Here is a 22,866-nt window from a genome sequence, read left to right as displayed (position 1 = left end):
AGCTGAGCTAAAGACCCGAGCTGTTCGAGTGAAGACAAGCATCCAGCAGAGGGCAGTAGAGCGGAGCTGCTGATTGGTGTTACAAGGGAAATTTGCATACCTCCGTCGTGGTCACACTAAATTGCAGGTGTACCTGAGCTAAAGATCCTAGCTGCTCGAGTGTAGACAAGCGTCTTGCAGGGCAGTAGAGCGGATCTGCTGGTTTGTGTTACAAGGGAAATTTGCATACCTCCGTCGTGGTCACCCTAAATTGCAGGTGTGCCTGAGCTAAAGACCCTAGCTGCTCGTGTGAACACAAGCATCCAGCAGAGGGCAGTAGAGTGGAGCTGCTGATTGGTGTTACAATGGAAATTTGCATACCCCCACCGTGGTCACCCTAAATTGCAGGTGCACCTTAGCTAAAGACACTAGCTGCTCGGGTGAAGACAAGCATCCTGTAGAGGCCAGTAGAGCAGCGCTGCTGAATGGTGTTACAATGGAAATTTGCATATCTCCATCGTGGTCACCCTAAATTGCAGGTGTACTGAGCTAACGACCCGAGCTGTTCGGGTGAAGACAAGCATCCAGCAGAGGGCAGTAGAGCAGAGCTGCTGATCGGTGTTACAAGGGAAATGTGCATACCTCCATCGTGGTCCCCCTAAATTGCAGGTGTACCTGAGCTAAAGACCTTAGCTGTTCGAGTGAAGACAAGCATCCAGCAGAGGGCAGTAGAGTGGAGCTGCTGAGTGGTGTTACAATGGAAATTTGCATATCTCCATCGTGGTCACCCTAAATTGCAGGTGCACCTTAGCTAAAGACCCGAGCTGTTCGGGTGAAGACAAGCATCCAGCAGAGTACAGTAGAGCAGAGCTGCTGAATGGGGTTACAAGGGAAATTTGCATAGCTCCGTCGTGGTCACCCTAAATTGCAGGTGTACCTGAGCTAAAGATCCTAGCTGCTCGAGTGAAGACAAGCATCCAGCAGAGAGCAGTAAAGAGGTGCTGAGTGGTGTTACAAGGGAAATTTGCAGACTTCCGTCGTCGTCACCCTAAATTGCAGGTGTACCTTAAGTAAAGATCCTAGCTGCTTGCGTGAACACAAGCATCCAGCAGAGGGCAGTACAGCGGAGCTGCTGATTGGTGTTACAAGGGAAATTTGCATACCTCCGTCGAGGTCACCGTAAATTGCATGTGTACCGGAGCTAAAGATCCGAGCTGCTCTAGTGAAGACAAGCATCCAGCAGAGGGCAGTAGAGTGAAGCAGCTGAGTGGTGTTACAAGGGAAATTTACATAGCGCCGTCTTGGTCACCCTAAATTGCAGGTGTACCTGAGCTAAAGATCCTAGCTGCTCGAGTGTAGACAAGCATCCAGCAGGGCAGTAGAGCGGAGCTGCTGATTGGTCTTACAAGGGAAATTTGCATATCTCCGTCGTCGTCACCGTAAATTGCAGGTGTGCCTGAGCTAAAGACCCTAACTGCTCGTGTGAACGCAAGCGTCCAGCAGAGGGAAGTAGAGCGAAGCTGCTGATTGGTGTTACAAGGGAAAATTGCATATCTCCGTCGTGGTCACCGTAAATTGCATGTGTACCTGAGCTAAAGATCCTAGCTGCTCGAGTGAAGACAAGCATCCAGCAGAGGGCAGTAGAGTGGAGCTGCTGAATGGTGTTACAAGGGAAATTTACATAGCTCCGTCTTGGTCACCCTAAATTGCAGGTGTACTGAGCTAACGACCCAAGCAGCTCGAGTGAAGACAAGCATCCAGCAGAGGGCAGTAGAGCGGCGATGCTGAGTGGAGTTACAAGGGAAATTTGCATATCCGTCCTGGTCATCCTAAATTGCAGGTGTACCTGAGTTAACGGCCCTAGCTGTTCGGGTGAAGACAAGCATCCAGGAGAGGGCAGTAGAGCAGAGCTGCTGATTGGTGTTACAAGGAAAATTTGCATACCTCCATCGTGGTCACCCTAAATTGCAGGTGTACCTGAGCTAAAGATCCTAGCTGCTCGAGTGAATACAAGCATCCAGCAGAGGGCAGTAGAGTGGAGCTGCTGAGTGGTGTTACAAAGGAAATTTACATAGCTCCGTCTTGGTCACCCTAAATTGCAGGTGTGCCTGAGCTAAAGACCCTAGCTGCTCGTGTGAACACAAGCATCCAGCAGAGGGCAGTAGAGTGGAGCTGCTGATTGGTGTTACAATGGAAATTTGCATGCCCCCACCGTGGTCACCCTAAATTGCAGGTACACCTTAGCTAAAGACACTAGCTGCTCGGGTGAAGACAAGCATCCAGTAGAGGACAGTAGAGCAGCGCTGCTGAATGGTGTTACAAGGGAAATTTACATAGCTCCGTCTTGGTCACCCTAAATTGCAGGTGTACTGAGCTAACGACCCAAGCAGCTCGAGTGAAGACAAGCATCCAGCAGAGGGCAGTAGAGCGGAGATGCTGAGTGGAGTTACAAGGGAAATTTGCATATCCGTCCTGGTCATCCTAAATTGCAGGTGTACCTGAGTTAACGGCCCTAGCTGTTCGGGTGAAGACAAGCATCCAGCAGAGGGCAGTAGAGCAGAGCTGCTGATTGGTGTTACAAGGGAAATTTGCATACCTCCATCGTGGTCACCCTAAATTGCAGGTGTACCTGAGCTAAAGACCTTAGCTGTTCGAGTGAAGACAAGCATCCAGCAGAGGGCAGTAGAGTGGAGCTGCTGAGTGGTGTTACAATGGAAATTTGCATAGCTCCATCGTGGTCACCATAAATTGCAGGTGCACCTTAGCTAAAGACCCGAGCTGTTCGGGTGAAGACAAGCATCCAGCAGAGTACAGTAGAGCAGAGCTGCTGAATGGGGTTACAAGGGAAATTTGCATAGCTCCGTCGTGGTCACCCTAAATTGCAGATGTACCTGAGCTAAAGATCCTAGCTGCTCGAGTGAAGACAAGCATCCAGGAGAGGGCAGTAAAGAGGTGCTGAGTGGTGTTACAAGGGAAATTTGCAGACTTCCGTCGTCGTCACCCTAAATTGCAGGTGTACCTGAAGTAAAGATCCTAGCTGCTCGCGTGAACACAAGCATCCAGCAGAGGGCAGTACAGCGGAGCTGCTGATTGGCGTTACAAGGGAAATTTGCATACCTCGGTCGTGGTCACCCTAAATTGCAGGTGTGCCTGAGCTAAAGACCCTAGCTGCTCGTGTGAACACAAGCATCCAGCAGAGGGCAGTAGAGTGGAGCTGCTGATTGGTGTTACAATGGAAATTTGCATGCCCCCACCGTGGTCACCCTAAATTGCAGGTACATCTTAGCTAAAGACACTAGCTGCTCGGGTGAAGACAAGCATCCAGTAGAGGACAGCAGAGCAGCGCTGCTGAATGGAGTTACAAGGGAAATTTACATAGCTCCGTCTTGGTCACCCTAAATTGCAGGTGTACTGAGCTAACGACCCAAGCAGCTCGAGTGAAGACAAGCATCCAGCAGAGGGCAGTAGAGCGGACCTGCTAATTGGTGTTACAAGGGAAATTTGCATACCTCCGTCGTGGTCACACTTAATTGCAGGTGTACCTGAGCTAAAGATCCTAGCTGCTCAAGTGTAGACAAGCATCCAGCAGAGGGCAGTAGAGCGGAGCTGCTGATTGGTGGTACAAGGAAAATTTGCATATCTCCGTAGTGGTCACGGTAAATTGCAGGTGTACCTGAACTAAAGATTCTAGCTGCTCGAATGCAGACAAGCATGCAGCTGAGGGCAGTAGAGCGGAGCTGCTGATTGGTGTTACAAGGGAAATTTGCATATCTCAGTCGTCGTCACCCTAAATTGCAGGTGTGCCTGAGCTAAAGACCCTAATTGCTCGTGTGAACACAAGCATCCAGCAGAGGGCAGTAGAGCGGAGCTGCTGATTGGTGTTACAAGGGAAATTTGCATACCTCCGTCGTGGTCACCGTAAATTGCATGTGTGCTTGAGCTAAAGATCCTAGCTGCTCGAGTGTAGACAAGCATCCAGCAGGGCAGTAGAGCGGAGATGCTGATTGGTGTTACAAGGGAAATTTGCATATCTCCGTCGTCGTCACCCTAAATTGCAGGTGTGCCTGAGCTAAAGACCCTAATTGCTCGTGTGAAAACAAGCATCCAGCAGAGGGCAGTAGAGCGGAGCTGCTGATTGGTGTTACAAGGGAAATTTGCATACCTCCGTCGTGGTCACCGTAAATTGCATGTGTACCTGAGCTAAAGATCCTAGCTGCTCGAGTGAAGACAAGCATCCAGCAGAGGGCAGTAGAGTGGAGCTGCTGAGTGGTGTTACAAGGGAAACTTACATAGGTCCGTCTTAGTCACCCTAAATTGCAGGTGTAGCTGAGCTAAAGACCCTAGCTGTTCGAGTGAAGACAAGCATCCAGCAGAGGGCAGTAGAGCGGAGCTGCTGATTGGTGTTACAAGGGAAATTTGCATACCTCCGTCGTGGTCACACTAAATTGCAGGTGTACCTGAGCTAAAGATCCTAGCTGCTCGAGTGTAGACAAGCGTCCTGCAGGGCAGTAGAGCGGATCTGCTGGTTTGTGTTACAAGGGAAATTTGCATACCTCCGTCGTGGTCACCCTAAATTGCAGGTGTGCCTGAGCTAAAGACCCTAGCTGCTCGTGTGAACACAAGCATCCAGCAGAGGGCAGTAGAGTGGAGCTGCTGATTGGTGTTACAATGGAAATTTGCATACCCCCACCGTGGTCACCCTAAATTGCAGGTGCACCTTAGCTAAAGACACTAGCTGCTCGGGTGAAGACAAGCATCCTGTAGAGGGCAGTAGAGCAGCGCTGCTGAATGGTGTTGCAAGGGAAATTTACATAGCTCCGTCGTGGTCACACTAACTTGCAGGTGTACCTGAGCTAAAGATCCTAGCTGCTCGAGTGTAGACAAGCGTCCTGCAGGGCAGTAGAGCGGATCTGCTGGTTTGTGTTACAAGGGAAATTTGCATACCTCCGTCGTGGTCACCCTAAATTGCAGGTGTGGCTGAGCTAAAGACCCTAGCTGCTCGTGTGAACACAAGGATCCAGCAGAGGGCAGTAGAGTGGAGCTGCTGATTGGTGTTACAATGGAAATTTGCATGCCCCCACCGTGGTCACCCTAAATTGCAGGTACACCTTAGCTAAAGACACTAGCTGCTCGGGTGAAGACAAGAATCCAGTAGATGACAGTAGAGCAGCGCTGCTGAATGGTGTTACAAGGGAAATTTACATAGCTCCGTCTTGGTCACCCTAAATTGCAGGTGTACTGAGCTAACGACCCAAGCAGCTCGAGTGAAGACAAGCATCCAGCAGAGGGCAGTAGAGCGGAGATGCTGAGTGGAGTTACAAGGGAAATTTGCATATCCGTCCTGGTCATCCTAAATTGCAGGTGTACCTGAGTTAACGGCCCTCGCTGTTCGGGTGAAGACAAGCATCCAGCAGAGGGCAGTAGAGCAGAGCTGCTGATTGGTGTTACAAGGGAAATTTGCATACCTCCGTCGTGGTCACCCTAAATTGCAGGTGTACCTGAGCTAAAGACCTTAGCTGTTCGAGTGAAGACAAGCATCCAGCAGAGGGCAGTAGAGTGGAGCTGCTGAGTGGTGTTACAATGGAAATTTGCATAGCTCCATCGTGGTCACCATAAATTGCAGGTGAACCTTAGCTAAAGACCCGAGCTGTTCGGGTGAAGACAAGCATCCAGCAGAGTACAGTAGAGCAGAGCTGCTGAATTGGGTTACAAGGGAAATTTGCATAGCTCCGTCGTGGTCACCCTAAATTGCAGGTGTACCTGAGCCAAAGATCCTAGCTGCTCGAGTGAAGACAAGCATCCAGCAGAGGGCAGTAAAGAGGTGCTGAGTGGTGTTACAAGGGAAATTTGCAGACTTCCGCCGTCGTCACCCTAAATTGCAGGTGTACCTGAAGTAAAGATCCTAGCTGCTCGCGTGAACACAAGCATCCAGCAGAGGGCAGTACAGCGGAGCTGCTGATTGGTGTTACAAGGGAAATTTGCATACCTCGGTCGTGGTCACCGTAAATTGCATGTGTACCTGAGCTAAAGATCCTAGCTGCTCGAGTGAAGACAAGCATCCAGCAGAGGGCAGTAGAGTGGAGCAGCTGAGTGGTGTTACAAGGGAAATTTACATTGCTCCGTCTTGGTCACCGTAAATTGCAGGTGTACCTGAGCTAAAGACCCTAGCTGTTCGAGTGAAGACAGGCATCCAGCAGAGGGCAGTAGAGCGGAGCTGCTGATTGGTGTTACATGGGAAATTTGCATACCTCCGTCATGGTCAACCTAAATTGCAGGTGTACCTGAGCTAAAGATCCTAGCTGCTCGAGTGAACACAAGCATCCAGCAGAGGACAGTAGAGCAGAGCTGCTGAATGGTGTTACAAGGGAAACTTGCATAGTTCCGTCCTGGTCACCCTAAATTGCAGGTGTACCTGAGCTAAAGACCCTAGCTGCTCGAGTGAATACAAGCATCCAGCAGAGAAAAGTAGAGCGGAGCTGCTGAATGGTGTTACAAGGGAAATTTGGTGAGCTCCGTCGTGGTCACTCTAAATTGCAGGTGTACCTGAGCTAACGGCCCTAGCTGCTCGACTGAAGACAAGCATCCAGCAGGGGACATTGGAGCGGAGCTGCTGATTGGTGTTACAAGGGAAATTTGCATACCTCCGTCGTGGTCACCGTAAATTGCACGTGTACCTGAGCTAAAGACCCTAGCTGTTCGAGTGAAGACATGCATCCAGCAGAGGGCAGTAGAGCAGAGCTGCTGATTGGTGTAACAAGGGAAATTTGCAAACCTCCGTCGTCGTCACCCTAAATTCCACGTGTACCTGAGCTATTGACCCTAGCTGTTCGAGTGAAGACAAGCATCCAGCAGAGGGCAGTAGAGCAGAGCTGCTGATTTGTGTTACAAGGGAAATTTGCATACCTCCGTCGTGGTCACCCTAAATTGCAGGTGTACCTGAACTAAAGATCCAAGCTGCTCGAGTGAAGACAAGCATCCAGCAGAAGGCAGTTGAGTGGAGCTGCTGATTGGTGTTACAAGAGAAATTTGCATACCTCAGTCGTGGTCGCCCTAAATTGCAGGTGTACCTGAGCGAAAGACCCGAGCTGCTCGGGTGCAGACAAGCATCCAGCAGAGGGCAGTAGAGTGGAGCTGCTGATTGGTATTACGAGGGATATTTGCAAACCTCAGTCGTGGTCACCCTAAATACAGGTGTACCTGAGCTTAAGACCCTAGCTGCTCGCGTGAACACAAGCATCCAGCAGAGAACAGTAGAGCGGAGCTGCTGAATGGGGTTACAAGGGAAATTTGCATACCTCTGTCGTGGTCACCCTAAATTACAGGTGTACCTGAGCTGGATTTCCATAAAGCCTTTGACAAGGTGCCACACAAAAGGTTACTGCATAAGATAAAGATGCATGGCATTAAGGGGAAATAAGTAGCATGGATAGAGGATTGGTTAATTAATAGAAAGCAAAGATTCCAGCTCCCCGTCCACCTTCGGGAAAGTCAACCCATCCAAAAAGTGCCTCATCCCCTCCGGCCTCCAGGAGGTTCCGGTCTATACAACCTACTGTAAATGTCCTGAAAGTTCTTGCTCATCCCCCTCCGAATCCCCAACTAAGTTCCCATCCCCGTCAACCACTTTCCCGATTTCCCTAGCTGCCTCCCTCTTTCTGAGCTGCTGTGCAAGCAACCTTCTGGCCTTTACCCCGTGCTCGTACACCGCTCCCTTCACCTTCCTGAGCTGCTCCACTGCCCTTCCTGTAGTTAACAAACTAAATTCCGCCTGCAGCCTCCGGCGTTCCCTCAATAGCCCCGCCTCTGGAGCCTCCGCATAACTCCTGTGCACTCATAGGATCTCTCTTACCAGTCGGTCCGTTTCTGCCCTATCCGTCCTGTCCCTGTCAGCCCGGATCGAGATCAGCTTCCCTCTCACCACCGCCTTCAGCGCTTTCCAGACCACCGCTGCTGAGACGTCCCCCATATCGTTTACCTGCAGGTAGTTCAGCATGCACTTCCTCAACCTCTCGCAGACCACTTTGTCCGCCAACAGCCCCACATCCAATCTCCAGTGCGGGAGCTGCTTACTATCCATACTGACCTGCAGCTCCACCCAGTGCGGAGCAAGGTCCAACCCCCCCCCCCCCCCCCCCCCCCCCCCGCCCAACTATCTGCTCCATGAACCCTTTCAGCTCCTTTGCCATTGCTGGCACCTTGCCCGTTCTCGAACATGACTGGTCCATGCCTGGATCAATAACCGTGTTGAAATCCCGACCCATAATCAGCCTGTGCGATCATCCCAGGTTGGGGGTCCCACTGAACTGTTAACTGTGGGAAAGGTTGACATAAACAGGGTTTATTTCTGCTGTTGCACGGTATGAAAATTCAACAAGAAATGTATCCCCCACAAAAGACAAGGTAAAAGTGATATAAAAACAAAAAATACTGAAAATGCTCAGCTGGTCTGGCAACACCTGAAGAGGGAGAAAAAAATGTCAACACGTTTTCAGCAGATGGGAGGTGATTAAAAATAGTGGGAAGGTCTGTCACAGGGTGGAAGGCAGGAGAAATTAAATGACAAAAGAGTTGTCAATGTGGCGAATGGGACAAGATGTGACCAGAGGAGGTGTGAATCGCAGAATGATGAACAGCTGCTGTCTCAAAGCAGAAACAGGAGAAAAAAGGGTTAAAATCAAAACTTTGCAAAGGAAAAGGAACCAAAATGGGGCCTGAGATAATGATGTAAAATTGTGGAACACGGTGTTGAGTCCAGGATTCTATAAAGCGCCTCATCGAAAGTTGAGGCGGTGATCGTCAAGCTCCATTGGAATAATGCTGATCATTATTCGGATTTCGGTGGCAGCGGTGCGCAGGGGCCCTCTGGGAGGTGAGTAGTGAATTTAAAAACTCTTACCTGGTCCCGTGTCTGTTCTTCTTTTCTGTTTTATTTGTTTTTATATAAGGTGGGAACCGGAAGTTCGACCCGCGGACCTCTGGGAAGTCCCCCCCCCCCAACCAATAAATTCTGGTGGAGAGGAAACCCGAGACACTACATGTGTAGTGTCTCCCACCCGCCCTCCTCCTCTAAACTAATAATGAAACCCATTGGTGTGAGGTGAGTGCCATATTATATTATTAGCATTATTAGCATTGTGCAGGTCAAGGTTCGGAGGTGGAGGAGCAGTCTCTGTCAGCGAGAGAACCTGAGAACATCTAAGACACTCAGAAGATAAGAAGGTAAGTAAGTGATTTTTACTTATTTTTACTTTTATACCTTTTTTAAAATTGTCTGTGTCGGGGGGAAACTGAAGTGACATCACAGAAAAGCTGTGGCCAGAGTGGCTAGTATTTGGTAACTAATTAAACGTAATAACTTAATTATAATTTAGAGGGATATCTAAGCCAGAGATCGGAGAGTACTATAGTTAGCTATCGCATTTCTATTAGAAATCTAGTGCTAGGAAACAGATAGTTGACAGTAACTTTGAAATTTTAAAAAAATATTTTTTTTAAAAAAGACAAATTTTAATTTTAATTAATTGACGCAATGTCAGTTAGAGGGGTGCTGTGCTCTGACTGTGAGATGTGGCAGGTCCGGGAGGCTTCCAGCGTCCCGGATGGCTTCATCTGCAGAAAGTGCACCCAACTGGAGCTCCTCACAGACCGCATGGTTCAGTTGGAGCAGCAATTGGATGCACTTAGGAGCATGCAGGTGGCGGAAAGCGTCATAGATCGCAGTTATGTAAATGTGGTCACACCCAAGGTGCAGGCAGAGAAATGGGTGACCACCAGAAAGAGCAGGCAGTCAGTGCAGGAATCCCCTGTGGTTGTCCCCCTCTCGAACAGATATACCCCTTTGGATACTGTCGGGGGGATAGCCTATCAGGGGAAAACAGCAGCAGCCAGAGCAGTGGCACCACAGCTGGCTCTGATGTTCAGAAGGGAGGGTCAAAGCACAGAAGAATAATAGTAATAGGGGACTCTATAGTCAGGGGCACAGATAGGCGCTTCTGTGGACGTGAAAGAGACTCCAGGATGGTATGTTGCCTCCCTGGTGCCAGGGTCCAGGATGTCTCCGAACGGGTAGAGGGCATCCTGAAGGGGGAGGGCAAACAGGCAGAGGTCGTTGTACATATTGGTACTAACGACATAGGCAGGAAGGGGCATGAGGTCCTGCAGCAGGAGTTCAGGGAGCTAGGCAGAAAGTTAAAAGACAGGACCTCGAGGGTTGTAATCTCGGGATTACTCCCTGTGCCACGTGCCAGTGAGGCTAGAAATAGGAAGATAGAGCAGCTAAACACGTGGCTAAACAGCTGGTGTAGGAGGGAGGGTTTCCATTATCTGGACCACTGGGAGCTCTTCCGGGGCAGGTGTGACCTGTATAAGAAGGACGGGTTGCATCTAAACCGGAGAGGCATAAATATCCTGGCCGCGAGGTTTGCTAGTGTCACACGGGAGGGTTTAAACTAGTATGGCAGGGGGGTGGGCACGGGAGCAATAGGTCAGAAGGTGAGAGCATTGAGGGAGAACTAGGGAATAGGGACAGTGTGGCTCTGAGGCAGAGCAGACAGGGAGAAGTTGCTGAACACAGCGGGTCTGGTGGCCTGAAGTGCATATGTTTTAATGCAAGGAGCATTACGGGTAAGGCAGATGAACTTAGAGCTTGGATTGGTACTTGGAACTATGATGTTGTTGCCATTACAGAGACCTGGTTGAGGGAAGGGCAGGATTGGCAGCTAAACGTTCCAGGATTTAGATGTTTCAGGCGGGATAGAGGGGGATGTAAAAGGGGAGGTGGAGTTGCGCTACTTGTTCGGGAGAATATCACAGCTGTACTGCGAGAGGACACCTCAGAGGGCAGTGAGGCTATATGGGTAGAAATCAGGAATAAGAAGGGTGCAGTCACAATTTTGGGGGTATACTACAGGCCTCCCAACAGCCAGCGGGAGATAGAGGAGCAGATAGGTAGACAGATTCTGGAAAAGTGTAAAAACAACAGGGTTGTGGTGATGGGAGACTTCAACTTCCCCAATATTGACTGGGACTCACTTAGTACCAGGGGCTTAGACGGGGCGGAGTTTGTAAGGAGCATCCAGGAATGCTTCTTGAAACAATATGTAGACAGTCCAACTAGGGAAGGGTCGGTACTGGACCGGGTATTGGAGAATGAGCCCGGCCAGGTGGTAGATGTTTCAGTAGGGGAGCATTTCGGTAACAGTGACCACAATTCAGTAAGTTTTAAAGTACTGGTGGACAAGGATAAAAGTGGTCCGAGGATGAATGTGCTAAATTGGGGGAAGGCTAATTATAACAATATTAGGCGGGAACTGAAGAACATAGATTGGGGGCGGATGTTTGAGGGCAAATCAACATCTGACATGTGGGAGGCTTTCATGTGGCAGTTGAAAGGAATACAGGACCGGCATGTTCCTGTGAGGAAGAAAGATAAATACGGCAATTTTCGGGAACTTTGGATGATGAGTGATATTGTAGGCCTCGTCAAAAAGAAAAAGGAGGCATTTGTCAGGGCTAAAAGGCTGGGAACAGACGAAGCCTGCGTGGAATATAAGGAAAGTAGGAAGGAACTTAAGCAAGGAGTCAGGAGGGCTAGAAGGGGTCATGAAAAGTCATTGGCAAATAGGGTTAAGGAAAATCCCAAGGGGTGTAGATAGCCTGGGTCACATTGTGATCCAAAAAGACGAGGTTTTGGGTGTCTTAAAAATTATTAAGGTAGATAAGTCCCAAGGGCCTGATGGAATCTACCCCAGAATACTGAAGGAGGCTGGAGAGGAAATTGCTGAGGCCTTGACAGAAATCTTTGGATCCTCGCTGTCTTCAGGGGATGTCCCGGAGGACTGGAGAATAGCCAATGTTGTTCCTCTGTTTAAGAAGGGTAGCAAGGATAATCCCGGGAACTACAGGCCGGTGAGCCTTACTTCAGTAGTAGGGAAATTAATGGAGAGAATTCTTCGAGACAGGATCTACTCCCATTTGGAAGCAAATGGACGTATTAGTGAGAGGCAGCACGGTTTTGTGAAGGGGAGGTCGTGTCTCACTAACTTGATAGCGTTTTTCGAGGAGGTCACTAAGATGATTGATGCAGGTAGGGCAGTGGATGTTGTCTATATGGACTTCAGTAAGGCCTTTGACAAGGTCCCTCATGGTAGACTCGTACAAAAGGTGAAGTCACACGGGATCAGGGGTGAGCTGGCAAGGTGGATACAGAACTGGCTAGGCCATAGAAGGCAGAGAGTAGCAATGGAGGGATGCTTTTCTAAATGGAGGGCTGAGACCAGTGGTGTTCCACAGGGATCAGTGCTGGGACCTTTGCTCTTTTTAGTATATATAAATGATTTGGAGGAAAATGGAACTGGTCTGATTAGTAAGTTTGCAGACGACACAAAGGTTGGTGGAATTGCGGATAGCGATGAGGACTGTCGGAGAATACAGCAGGATTTAGATTGTCTGGAGACTTGGGCGGAGAGATGGAAGATGGAGTTTAATCCGGACAAATGTGAGGTAATGCATTTTGGAAGGTCTAATGCAGGTAGGGAATATATAATAAAGAGATCTAGGAGTACAGGTCCACAGGTCATTGAAAGGGGCAACACAGGTGGAGAAGGTAGTCAAGAAGGCATACGGCATGCTTGCCTTCATTGGCCGGGGCATTGAGTATAAGAATTGGCAAGTCATGTTGCAGCTGTATAGAACCTTAGTTAGGCCACACTTGGAGTATAGTGTTCAATTCTGGTCGCCACACTACCAGAAGGATGTGGAGGCTTTAGAGAGGGTGCAGAAGAGATTTACCAGAATGTTGCCTGGTATGGAGGGCATTAGCTATGAGGAGCGGTTGAATAAACTCGGTTTGTTCTCACTGGAACGAAGGAGGTTGAGGGGAGACCTGATAGAGGTATACAAAATTATGAGGGGCATAGACAGAGTGGATAGTCAGAGGCTTTTCCCCAGGGTAGAGGGGTCAATTACTAGGGGGCATAGGTTTAAGGTGAGAGGGCAAGGTTTAGAGTAGATGTACGAGGCAAGTTTTTTACGCAGAGGGTAGTGGGTGCCTGGAACTCGCTACCGGAGGAGGTAGTGGAAGCAGGGACGATAGGGACATTTAAGGGGCATCTTGACAAATATATGAATAGGATGGGAATAGAAGGATACGGACCCAGGAAGTGTAGAAGATTGTAGTTTAGTCGGGCAGCATGGTCGGCACGGGCTTGGAGGGCCGAAGGGCCTGTTCCTGTGCTGTACATTTCTTTGTTCTTTGTTCTTTGTTCTTTGTAAGGACAGAGAGATCAGCAAGACATCAAGGCTAAATGAAGGAGATGCAAGCTGAAATGTTGGACACTGGAATAAAGTAGAGCGACTTCACATGTCGGGGTAATGGATTGGGGGTGGCGGAAAGGGATTGAAGTAAGTTACTGCAAAGTGTCACTAAGCTCAACAGTAGAAGCAAGTCCCCAAAAATATGTGTTTCATTGGAGAATGAAGGTTGAGGAATATTGTCAATCAATGGGGTAACATTCCATAAAATACGGGCAGGTTTACGAGAGTTGATTGTCTTTTCCCTGTCACCTTACTGACTTTGTATAAACATTTTAGAGCACCCAATTATTGTTTATTTCCAATTAAGGGGGAATTTAGCGTGGCCAATCCACCTAACCTGCACATCTTTGGGTTGTGGGGGTGAAACCCACTCAGACATGGGGAGAATGTGCAAACTCCACACGGACAGTGACCCAGGGCCGGGATTTGAACCCGGCTCCTCATAGAACATAGAACAGTACAGCACAGAACAGGCCCTTCGGCCCTCGATGTTGTGCCGAGCGTTGTCCCAAACCAAGATCGAGCTATCCCACTCCCTGTCATTGTGGTGTGATGAAAAGATGAAAGATGAAAATCGCTTATTGTCACGAGTAGGCTTCAAATGAAGTTACTGTGAAAAGCCCCTAATTGCCACATTCCGGCGCCTGTTCGGGGAGGCTGGTACGGGGAGGCTGCTCCATGTGCCTATCCAATAACCGCTTGAAAGTTCCTAAAGTGTCCGACTCCACTATCATAGCAGGCAGTCCATTCCACACCCTAACCACTCTCTGAGTAAAGAACCTACCTCGGACATCCCTCCCATATCTCCCACCCTGAACCTGATAGTTATGCCCCCTTGTAACAGCTACATCCACCCGAGGAAATAGTCCTGAATGTCCACTCTATCTATCCCCCTCATCATCTTATAAACCTCTATTAAGTCGCCTCGCATTCTCCTCCACTCCAAAGAGAAAAGCCCTGGCTCCCTCAACCTTTCCTCGTAAGACCTATCTTGCAAACCAGGCAGCATCCTGGTAAATCTCCTTTGCACCCATTCCAATGCTTCCACACCCTTCCTATAATAAGGTGACAGAACTGCACACAATACTCCAAATGTGGTCTCACTCGGGTCATGTATAGTTGCAGCATAACCCCGCGGCTCTTAAACCCGAGCCCCCTGTTAATAAACGCTAACACTGTGGTGATCCACTGTAATCGGAGACGTAAGGTAGGACCTGCACTGCAGGTTCGCCGGTAGCTCCTGCCGGCTGGCTCCGCCCACAGAGAACTGTATAAATATGCATGACCTCCAGTGCCCTGCCATTTCGCCAGCTGCAGCAGGAGGCCACGCATCTGACTGTAATAAAGCCACAGTTGTACCCAATCTGCGTCTTTGTGCAATTGATCGTGCATCAATTTATTACAGTCAGACTTTCCACAGAATGATATCAGAATTAAGCCCGACCGCCTGCAGCTGGATCCGCACTCGCCCGACGCCAGAAAAGACTTTACTCACTGGCTAGCATGTTTCGAGGCCTACATCAAGGCTGCGGACTCCGAGCCAACGGAGGCTCAGAAGATAAACGTCCTGTACTCCAGACTGAGCTCTAGCCTGTTCCCGTTGATCCAAGATACCAGAAATTACGCAAAAGCAATGGAACTCCTCAAAGAACACTACGCGCAGAAGGCGAACACGCTCTTCACCAGGCATGTACTCGCCACCCGCTCGCAACTACCTGGTGAGTCCATCGAAGACTTCTGGCGCGCCCTAATCCCACTCGTCCGGGACTGTGACTGTCAGGACATTACGGCCGCTGAACACGCGAATCTCCTCATGCGCGATGCCTTCGTGACGGGGATTGCGTCGGACCGCGTCCGAGAACGATTACTGGAAGGGACCACGCTCGAACTGGCGGAGACAAATACCTTGGCGCTCTCCATGACGGTCGCATCCCGGAACGTAAAACCGTAGCCCCCTGCCGCGCTGCCCACCCTTCTACTCCTTCCTACCCCTCCTGGACCCCGCCGCCGACCTCCTCAGCCGGGGCCCTGCCTTCCCAATATGCCTGCGCCGCATGCCGATCCGTGCACCCCAGGGGTCCCCGCTGCTACTTCTGTGGTCAGCAGAAGCACCCCCGCCAACACTGCCCGGCCCGCACTGCAGTTTGTGAAGCCTGCAGTAAAAAGGGCCACTTCGTGGCTGTGTGCTGGGCCCGCACAGTCGCTGCAATCGCGCCCGCTATCGCCCCCACCCCCACGCCAGACGCACAATTGGAGCCACCATCTTCTCCTCCCGGCCCCATGTGCAACCAATGGGCATCGCCATCTTGTCCCGACCCCGCAATGTGCATACCATGGGCGCCGCGATCTTGTCCCCCACAGGGTCTCCGGACATCCCGACATTGGAACCGCACACGCTCGCCACCCGAAACATCCGAATACTACCCACAGCTCGCTTCGATGACGCTGGACCAATCTCGCCCGCACAACCTGGCCACCGCGTCGACGACGGTTAAAATCAACGGCCACGCGACCTCGTGCCTCCTGTACTCCGGGAGCACCGAAAGCTTTGTTCACCCAGATACGGTAACGCGCTGCTCCCTCACGGTCCACCCTGCCAATCAAAGAATCTCCCTAGCCTCCGGATCCGAGGCTTTTGTACAGTCACCCTCACTGTCCAGGGTGTAGAATTTAGTAACTTCCGCCTCTATGTCCTTCCTAATCTCTGCGCTGCACTCCTGTTGGGCCTGGACTTCCAGTGCAACCTCCAGACCCTCACCCTCAAATTCGGCGCGCCCTTACCCCCCTTCCCGTTTGCGGCCTCGCGACCCTCAAGGTCGATCCCCCCTCCCTTTTTGCCAATCTAACTGCGGATTGCAAGCCCGTTGCCGCTAGGAGCAGACGGTACAGCACCCAGGACAAGACCTTCATCAGGTCTGAAGTCCAGCGGCTGCTTAAGGAGGGTATTATCGAGACCAGCAACAGCCCCGGGAGAGCCCAAGTGGGAGTGGTTAAAACTGGGGAGAAACACAGGATGGTCGTGGACTACAGCCAGACCATCAATCGGTACACGCAGCTCGACGCGTACCCCCTCCCACGCATATCTGATATGGTCAATCAGATTGCGCAGTACTGGGTCTTCTCAACAATTGACCTGAAATCCACCTACAACCAGCTCTCCATCCAGAAGTTGGACCGGCCATACACGGCCTTCAAGGCGGACGGTCACCTCTACCACTTCCTTAGGGTCCCTTTCCTTGTCACGCATTGGGTCTCGGTCTTCCAAAGAGAGATGGACCGAATGGTCGACCAGTACGGTTTGCGGGCCACCTTTCTGTACTTAGATAATGTCACCATCTGCGGCCACGACCAGCAGGACCACGATGCCAACCTCAATAAATTCCTCCGCACTGCCACTCTTCTCAACCTGACCTACAACAAAGAGAAGTGTGTGTTCAGCACGATCCGGTTAGCCATTCTCGGGTATACGGTAGCATAGTGGTTAGCACAATTGCTTCACAGCTCCAGGGTCCAGGTTTGATTCCCGGCTTGGGTCACTGTCTGTGCGGAGTCTGCATGTCCTCCCCGTGTGTGCGTGGGTTTCCTCCGGGTGCTCCGGTTTCCTCCCACAGTCCAAAGATGTGCAGGTCAGGTGGATTGGCCATGTTAAATTGTCCTTAGTGTCCAAAATTGCCCTTAGTGTTGGGTGGGGTTACTGGGTGATGGGGATAGGGTGGAGGTGTGGGCTTCGGTCGGGTGCTCTTTCCGAGAGCCGGTGCAGACTCGATGGGCCGAATGGCCTCCTTCTGCACTGTAAATTCTATGAAATTCTATGAAATATAGTCCAAAACGGACTTCTCGGGCCCGACCTCGACCGGCATGCGGCCCCTCATGGAACCTCCCCTCCCCTACTGCCCCAAGGCCTTCAAACGCTGCCTGGGGTTCTTTTCCGACTACGCTCAGAGGGCCCCAAACCATGCGGACAAGGCCCACCCACTCATTCTGTCCACCCAATTCCCCCTCGCGGCCGAGGCACAACATGCTTTCGCCGCATCAGAGCAGACATCGCCAAGGCCGGGATGTGCCCAGTGGATGAGTCACTGCCTTTCCAAGTAGAAAGCGACGCTTCAGACGTCGCCCTTGCTGCCACCCTCAATCAGGCAGGCAGACCCTTGGCAGTCTTTTCCCGCACCCTTCATGCCTCTGAAATTCAACACTCATCCGTCGAAAAGGAGGCCCAAGCTATCGTTGAAACTGTGCGGCATTGGAGGCATTACCTGGCCGGTAAGAGATTCACCCTCCTCACTGACCAACGGTCGGTAGCCTTCATGTTCAATAACACACAGCGGGGCAAGATCAAAAATGATAAAATCTTGCGGTGGAGAATCGAGCTCTCCACCTATAATTACGAGATCTTGTATCCCCACGGTAAACTGAGCGAACCCCCAGATGCCCTCTCCCGAGGTACATGTGCCAGCGCACAAGTGGACCAACTCCGGGCCCTACATGACAGCCTTTGTCACCCGGGGGTCACTCGATTGTACCATCTGGTCAAAGCTCGCAATCTGCCCCACTCCGTCGAGGAAGTAAGGACAGTCACCAGGGACTGCCAGGTCTGTGCGGAGTGCAAGCCGCACTTCTACCGGCCAGACCGTGCGCGCCTGGTGAAGGCCTCCCGCCCCTTTGAACGCCTCAGCGTGCATTTCAAAGGGCCCCTCCCCTTCACCGACCGTAACACGTACATTCTCAGTGTGGTCGATGAGTACTCCAGATTCCCCTTCGCCATCCTATGCCCCGATATGACGTCTGCCACCGTCATCAAGGCCCTCAACACCATCTTCACTCTGTTCGGTTTCCCCACCTACATCCACAGTGACAGGGGATCCTCATTCATGAGCGATGAGCTGCGTCAGTTCCTGCTCAGCAGGGGTATCGCCCCCAGCAGGACGACCAGCTACAACCCCCGGGAAAACGGGCAAGTAGAACGGGAGAATGGGACGGTTTGGAGGGCAGTCCAGCTGGCCCTACGGTCCAGGAACCTCACAGCCTCTCGCTGGCAGGAAGTCCTCCCTGACGCTCTGCACTCCATCCGGTCACTGTTGTGCACCGCCACTAATAACTCACCCCATGAACGTGTTTTTACCTTCCCCAGGAAGTCCACATCCGGGGTGTCGCTCCCGACTTGGCTCACTGCTCCAGGACCGGTCCTTCTCTGTGGGCACGTCCGACTCCACAAGGCGGACCCCTTGGTGGACAGGGTTCACCTGCTCCACGCCAACCCTCAATATGTTCCCCGACGGCCGCCAAGATACTGTCTCACTCAGGGACCTGGCACCGTCAGGTTCCACCCCAACACCCCCCCCCCCCCCCCCACCAACAGGTTCCACCCCAACACCCCAACCTCCCACCGCGCCGCCAATATTGACCCCACCAGTCCAACCTCCTCCCCTTTTCCGCACAAGAGGACGAAGAGGATTTCTGCACGCTCCTGGTGTTCCCCGATGACTGGCCAGCATCAGCACCGCCACCACCGCCATCGGTGCCATCTCCACCACCGCCAGCACCGACTTCGCCACCGTTACGCCGCTCCCAACGAAGCACCAAAGCACCGGACCGGCTGAACCTTTGACGGACTCCGGACCGTCAACATGGACTTTTCTTTCCCTACCACTGTACATAATTGCACTAATTGTGTATAGTTTCACGTCACCCCCGCCGGACTCATTCTTAACAGGGGGTGAATGTGGTGAACCACTGTAATAGGAGATGTAAGGTAGGACCTACACTACAGGTTCGCCGGTAGCTCCTGCCGGCTGGCTCCGCCCACAGAGAACTGCATAAATATGCATGACCTCCAGTGCCCTGCCATTTCGCCAGCTGCAGCAGGAGGCCACGCATCTGAATGTAATAAAGCAACAGTTGTACCCAACTTTAGTCTTTGTGCAATTGATCGTGCATCAAACACACTATAAGCCTTCTGCACAGCTCTATCCACTTGAGTGGCAACCTTCAGAGATCTGTGGACATGAACCCCAAGATCCCTCTGTTCCTCCACATTCCTCAGAACCCTGCCGTTGACCCTGTAATCCGCATTCAAATTTTTTCTACCAAAATGAATCACCTCGCACTTATCAGGGTTAAACTCCATCTGCCATTTTTCGGCCCAGCTCTGCATCCTATCAATGTCTCTTTGCAGCCTACAACAGCCCTCCACCTCATCCACTACTCCACCAATCTTGGTGTCATCAGAAAATGTACTGACCCACCCTTCAGCCCCTCCTCCAAGTCATTGATAAAAATCACAAATAGCAGAGGACCCAGCACTGGTACACCGCTGGTAACTGGTCTCCAGTCAGAAAATTTTCCATCCACCACCACTCTGTCTTCTCAGTGCCGCGGTCCCAGTGCGAGTTACTGTGCCACATTCCGCCCCTTTCACCTGACTTCAGCAAAACGGTAGGGGCAATATTTTTTTTAAGTTCTATAAAAACAAACATCACTAGTTTAACTTAAATGATTAGCAATCTGCTGATATCATCCAGTAAAGTTACTTGAGACTGTTGAAATATGGTAGATAAATACAAATTGATTGTTAGTTACCTTTGTACAGACAAGTTATGCCAAGGTAGTGGGGAAATGGGGTGAGGCCAATCATTTTTCTATAATGAATAGATAAGCGGTTGGGGAGTGGGTTCCTTAAATAAAAGAAGAGGCAAGTTGAGGGAGGCATAGATTATTCAGGGGTAGGGTTATCACTGCTGCCTCACAGCGCCAGTGAACTGGGTTCAATTCCTGCCTTGGTAGATTGTCTGTGTGGCGTTTGTATGTTCTCTCCGTGTCTGCGTGGGTTTCCTCTGGGTCCTCCAGTTTCCTCCCACAGTCCAAGGACGTGTACATTAGGTGGATTGGGCATGCTAAATAGTCCCAGATGTGCAGATTAGGTGGATTGGTCATGCTAAATAGTCCCAGATGTGCAGATTAGGTGGATTGGTCATGCTAAAAGTCCCAGATGTGCAGATGAGGTGGATTGGTCATGCTAAATAGTCCAAGATGTGCAGATTAGGTGGATTGGTCATGCTAAATAGTCCCAGATGTGCAGATTAGGTGGATTGGTCATGCTAAATAGTCCCAGATGTGCAGATTAGGTGGGGTCTCAAGGATTGGGCAGGGGAGTGGGGCTAGATCGGGTGGTCTTTCAGAGGGTCGGTGCAGACACCCTGGGGCAATTGGCCTCCTTCTACACTGTCGGAATTCTATGGTTTTATAGTTCTATCGGGCTGAAGGTGCAGCATGGCCCAGCAATATTGGACACAAGCAGGCTAGTCAATGAAGCCAATCGATTCACTTTGCTGCAGCAGAAGCAGAGAACCCAGGGGAACATACTAATCCCACAGCCCATCCTGAAAGACATTATGATCTGCTGCACATCACAATATGCAGCATGTGCTTCCATGTCACTTTGTCCTCTTTTCAATATTTGAAGATAATTGGTAAGGGGGTAGAAAAGACCAATGGAGATTTTTAAATACTACAGACTTACATGTACGATGGGAGGCTGAGACTTCGTCACTTTCCGTCTTGTCACGGTAGATGGCAGTAATGGAAACATCATATAAGGTGTCAGGATTCAAGTTATCTAAAACATGGCTGGTCTCATTCCCATTTATAATCATCTGGAAGAATAGGCATAAAGCGAAGGTCAAGATAGGTTCAGTGCATGAAACCAATTTGTTTTCTGAAAACTGATTCCCTTAATTAAATGGGGGTGTTTGAATTTGATATCACTCAGGGGCCACAATGGCCTTAAAATCCTTTACCAGCCCTTGGCTGCAGCCACCTTTCCCAGTGGCATTCCCTAGTGGTCATGTGGAGTATTTCTGCAGAAAATTAAATTGAAGGAATAAACTAATTTGGACTGTTTTGGTCATTGCGCCAATGCTCTTCTTTGAGTGGGTCAACTGAGCCCAACATCTTAATACTAAGGAGCATATGGTCCATGCGGAAAGCAGCTTTCTGATCACGGTGTAGTACAGTAATGCCATTCGGAAAGAATGTGCTTATGTTTTGCAGGTTATGGTTTAAAGAGCTCATCCCACCCAATTGAGTTTTGGCAGATTGCCAAATTTTCCAGTCCTGCCCGTCACTTTGCCTGTCCCTGTTGGGAATGGAAAATACCTGCCGTTTTCAATGCGATCATGCCCCCACGACCAGCAGAGAATGCAACTCATTAGCAAGTGTGGAAAGGATGACAAGGATGCAATGAAACATCGTTGCTGGAAAGGAGGAATATTTTCATACAGAGAGATCTGTCTGACAGCGGTTTTGCTTCACACACGCATGTTGCAAGGCAAATTTAAAAATCAGCTGGAGCTACCCAGAAGCAGAAAGCATGGATTTCATCACCTCTTTTTTGTCCGTTCCCCCAGATGGAACCCAGCTGAGTCTGTAGCGGTCCACATCCGGCGATCCATGATCCCAGTCGATCTGCAAACGGTTCCCCTTGATGTCTGAGAAGCGTAGGTTTGATGGTCCTCGGTCAACCACTGTGTGAGAAGAATGAGATCTTAAATGTGCACATGGAGCAGAAATGTAACAGAATCTGACAGAGTAGAAATGGTGAGGGAAGGGAAGCCATATGAGTAAAGATTTGAGATACTCGCACTGTTCGCCAATAACTTGCATTTATACAGTGCCTTTATTGCAGTAAAATCTCCCGAGGCACTTAAGAACGTAGAACATAGAACATTACAGCGCAGTCCAGGCCCTTCGGCCCTCGATGTTGCACCGACCTGTGAAATCACTCTAAAGCCCATCTACACTATTCCCTTATCGTCCATAGAACATAGAACAATACAGCGCAGTACAGGCCCTTCGGCCCACGATGTTGCACCGAAACAAAAGCCATCTAACCTACACTATACCATTATCATCCATATGTTTATCCAATAAACTTTTAAATGCCCTCAATGTTGGCGAGTTCACTACTGTAGCAGGTAGGGCATTCCACGGCCTCACTACTCTTTGCGTAAAGAACCTACCCCTGACCTCTGTCCTATATCTATTACCCCTCAGTTTAAGGCTATGTCCCCTCGTGCTAGCCATTTCCATCCGCGGGAGAAGGCTCTCACTGTCCACCCTATCTATCCCTCTGATCATTTTGTATGCCTCTATTAAGTCTCCTCTTAACCTTCTTCTCTCTAACGAAAACAACCTCAAGTCCATCAGCCTTTCCTCATAAGATTTTCCCTCCATACCAGGCAACATCCTGGTAAATCTCCTCTGCACCCGTTCCAAAGCCTCCACGTCCTTCCTATAATGCGGTGACCAGAACTGTACGCAATACTCCAAATGCGGCCGTACCAGAGTTCTGTACAGCTGCAACATGACCTCCTGACTCCGGAACTCAATCCCTCTACCAATAAAGGCCAACACTCCATAGGCCTTCTTCACCACCCTATCAACCTGGGTGACAACTTTCAGGGATCTATGTACATGGACACCTAGATCCCTCTGCTCATCCACACTTTCAAGAACTTTTCCATTAGCCAAATGTTCCACATTCCTGTTTTTCCTTCCAAAGTGAATCACCTCACA

The 22,866-nt window shown here is 50.3% G+C and overlaps 1 protein-coding gene across 1 annotated transcript in view; it reads right to left on the bottom strand.

Annotated features, from left to right (window-relative positions):
• LOC140406175 (collagen alpha-1(XII) chain-like) overlaps nucleotides 1–22,866 on the bottom strand; it is a gene marked incomplete at its 3' end in the record, with an annotated part of 80,266 nt that overhangs the window by 52,069 nt on the left and 5,331 nt on the right. Inside the window, exons 6-7 of the mRNA XM_072494315.1 lie at nucleotides 21,676–21,815; nucleotides 20,813–20,945 (exon numbers count right to left, since the gene is read on the bottom strand). Coding sequence (XP_072350416.1) covers nucleotides 20,813–20,945; nucleotides 21,676–21,815 — 273 coding nt within the window. The remainder of the gene's footprint in view (nucleotides 1–20,812; nucleotides 20,946–21,675; nucleotides 21,816–22,866) is intronic.

Source organism: Scyliorhinus torazame, unplaced genomic scaffold (assembly GCF_047496885.1).
Source record: "Scyliorhinus torazame isolate Kashiwa2021f unplaced genomic scaffold, sScyTor2.1 scaffold_335, whole genome shotgun sequence".
NCBI classification, from domain to species: Eukaryota; Metazoa; Chordata; class Chondrichthyes; order Carcharhiniformes; family Scyliorhinidae; genus Scyliorhinus; species Scyliorhinus torazame.
This window is presented reverse-complemented; position numbering and strand designations above follow the sequence as displayed.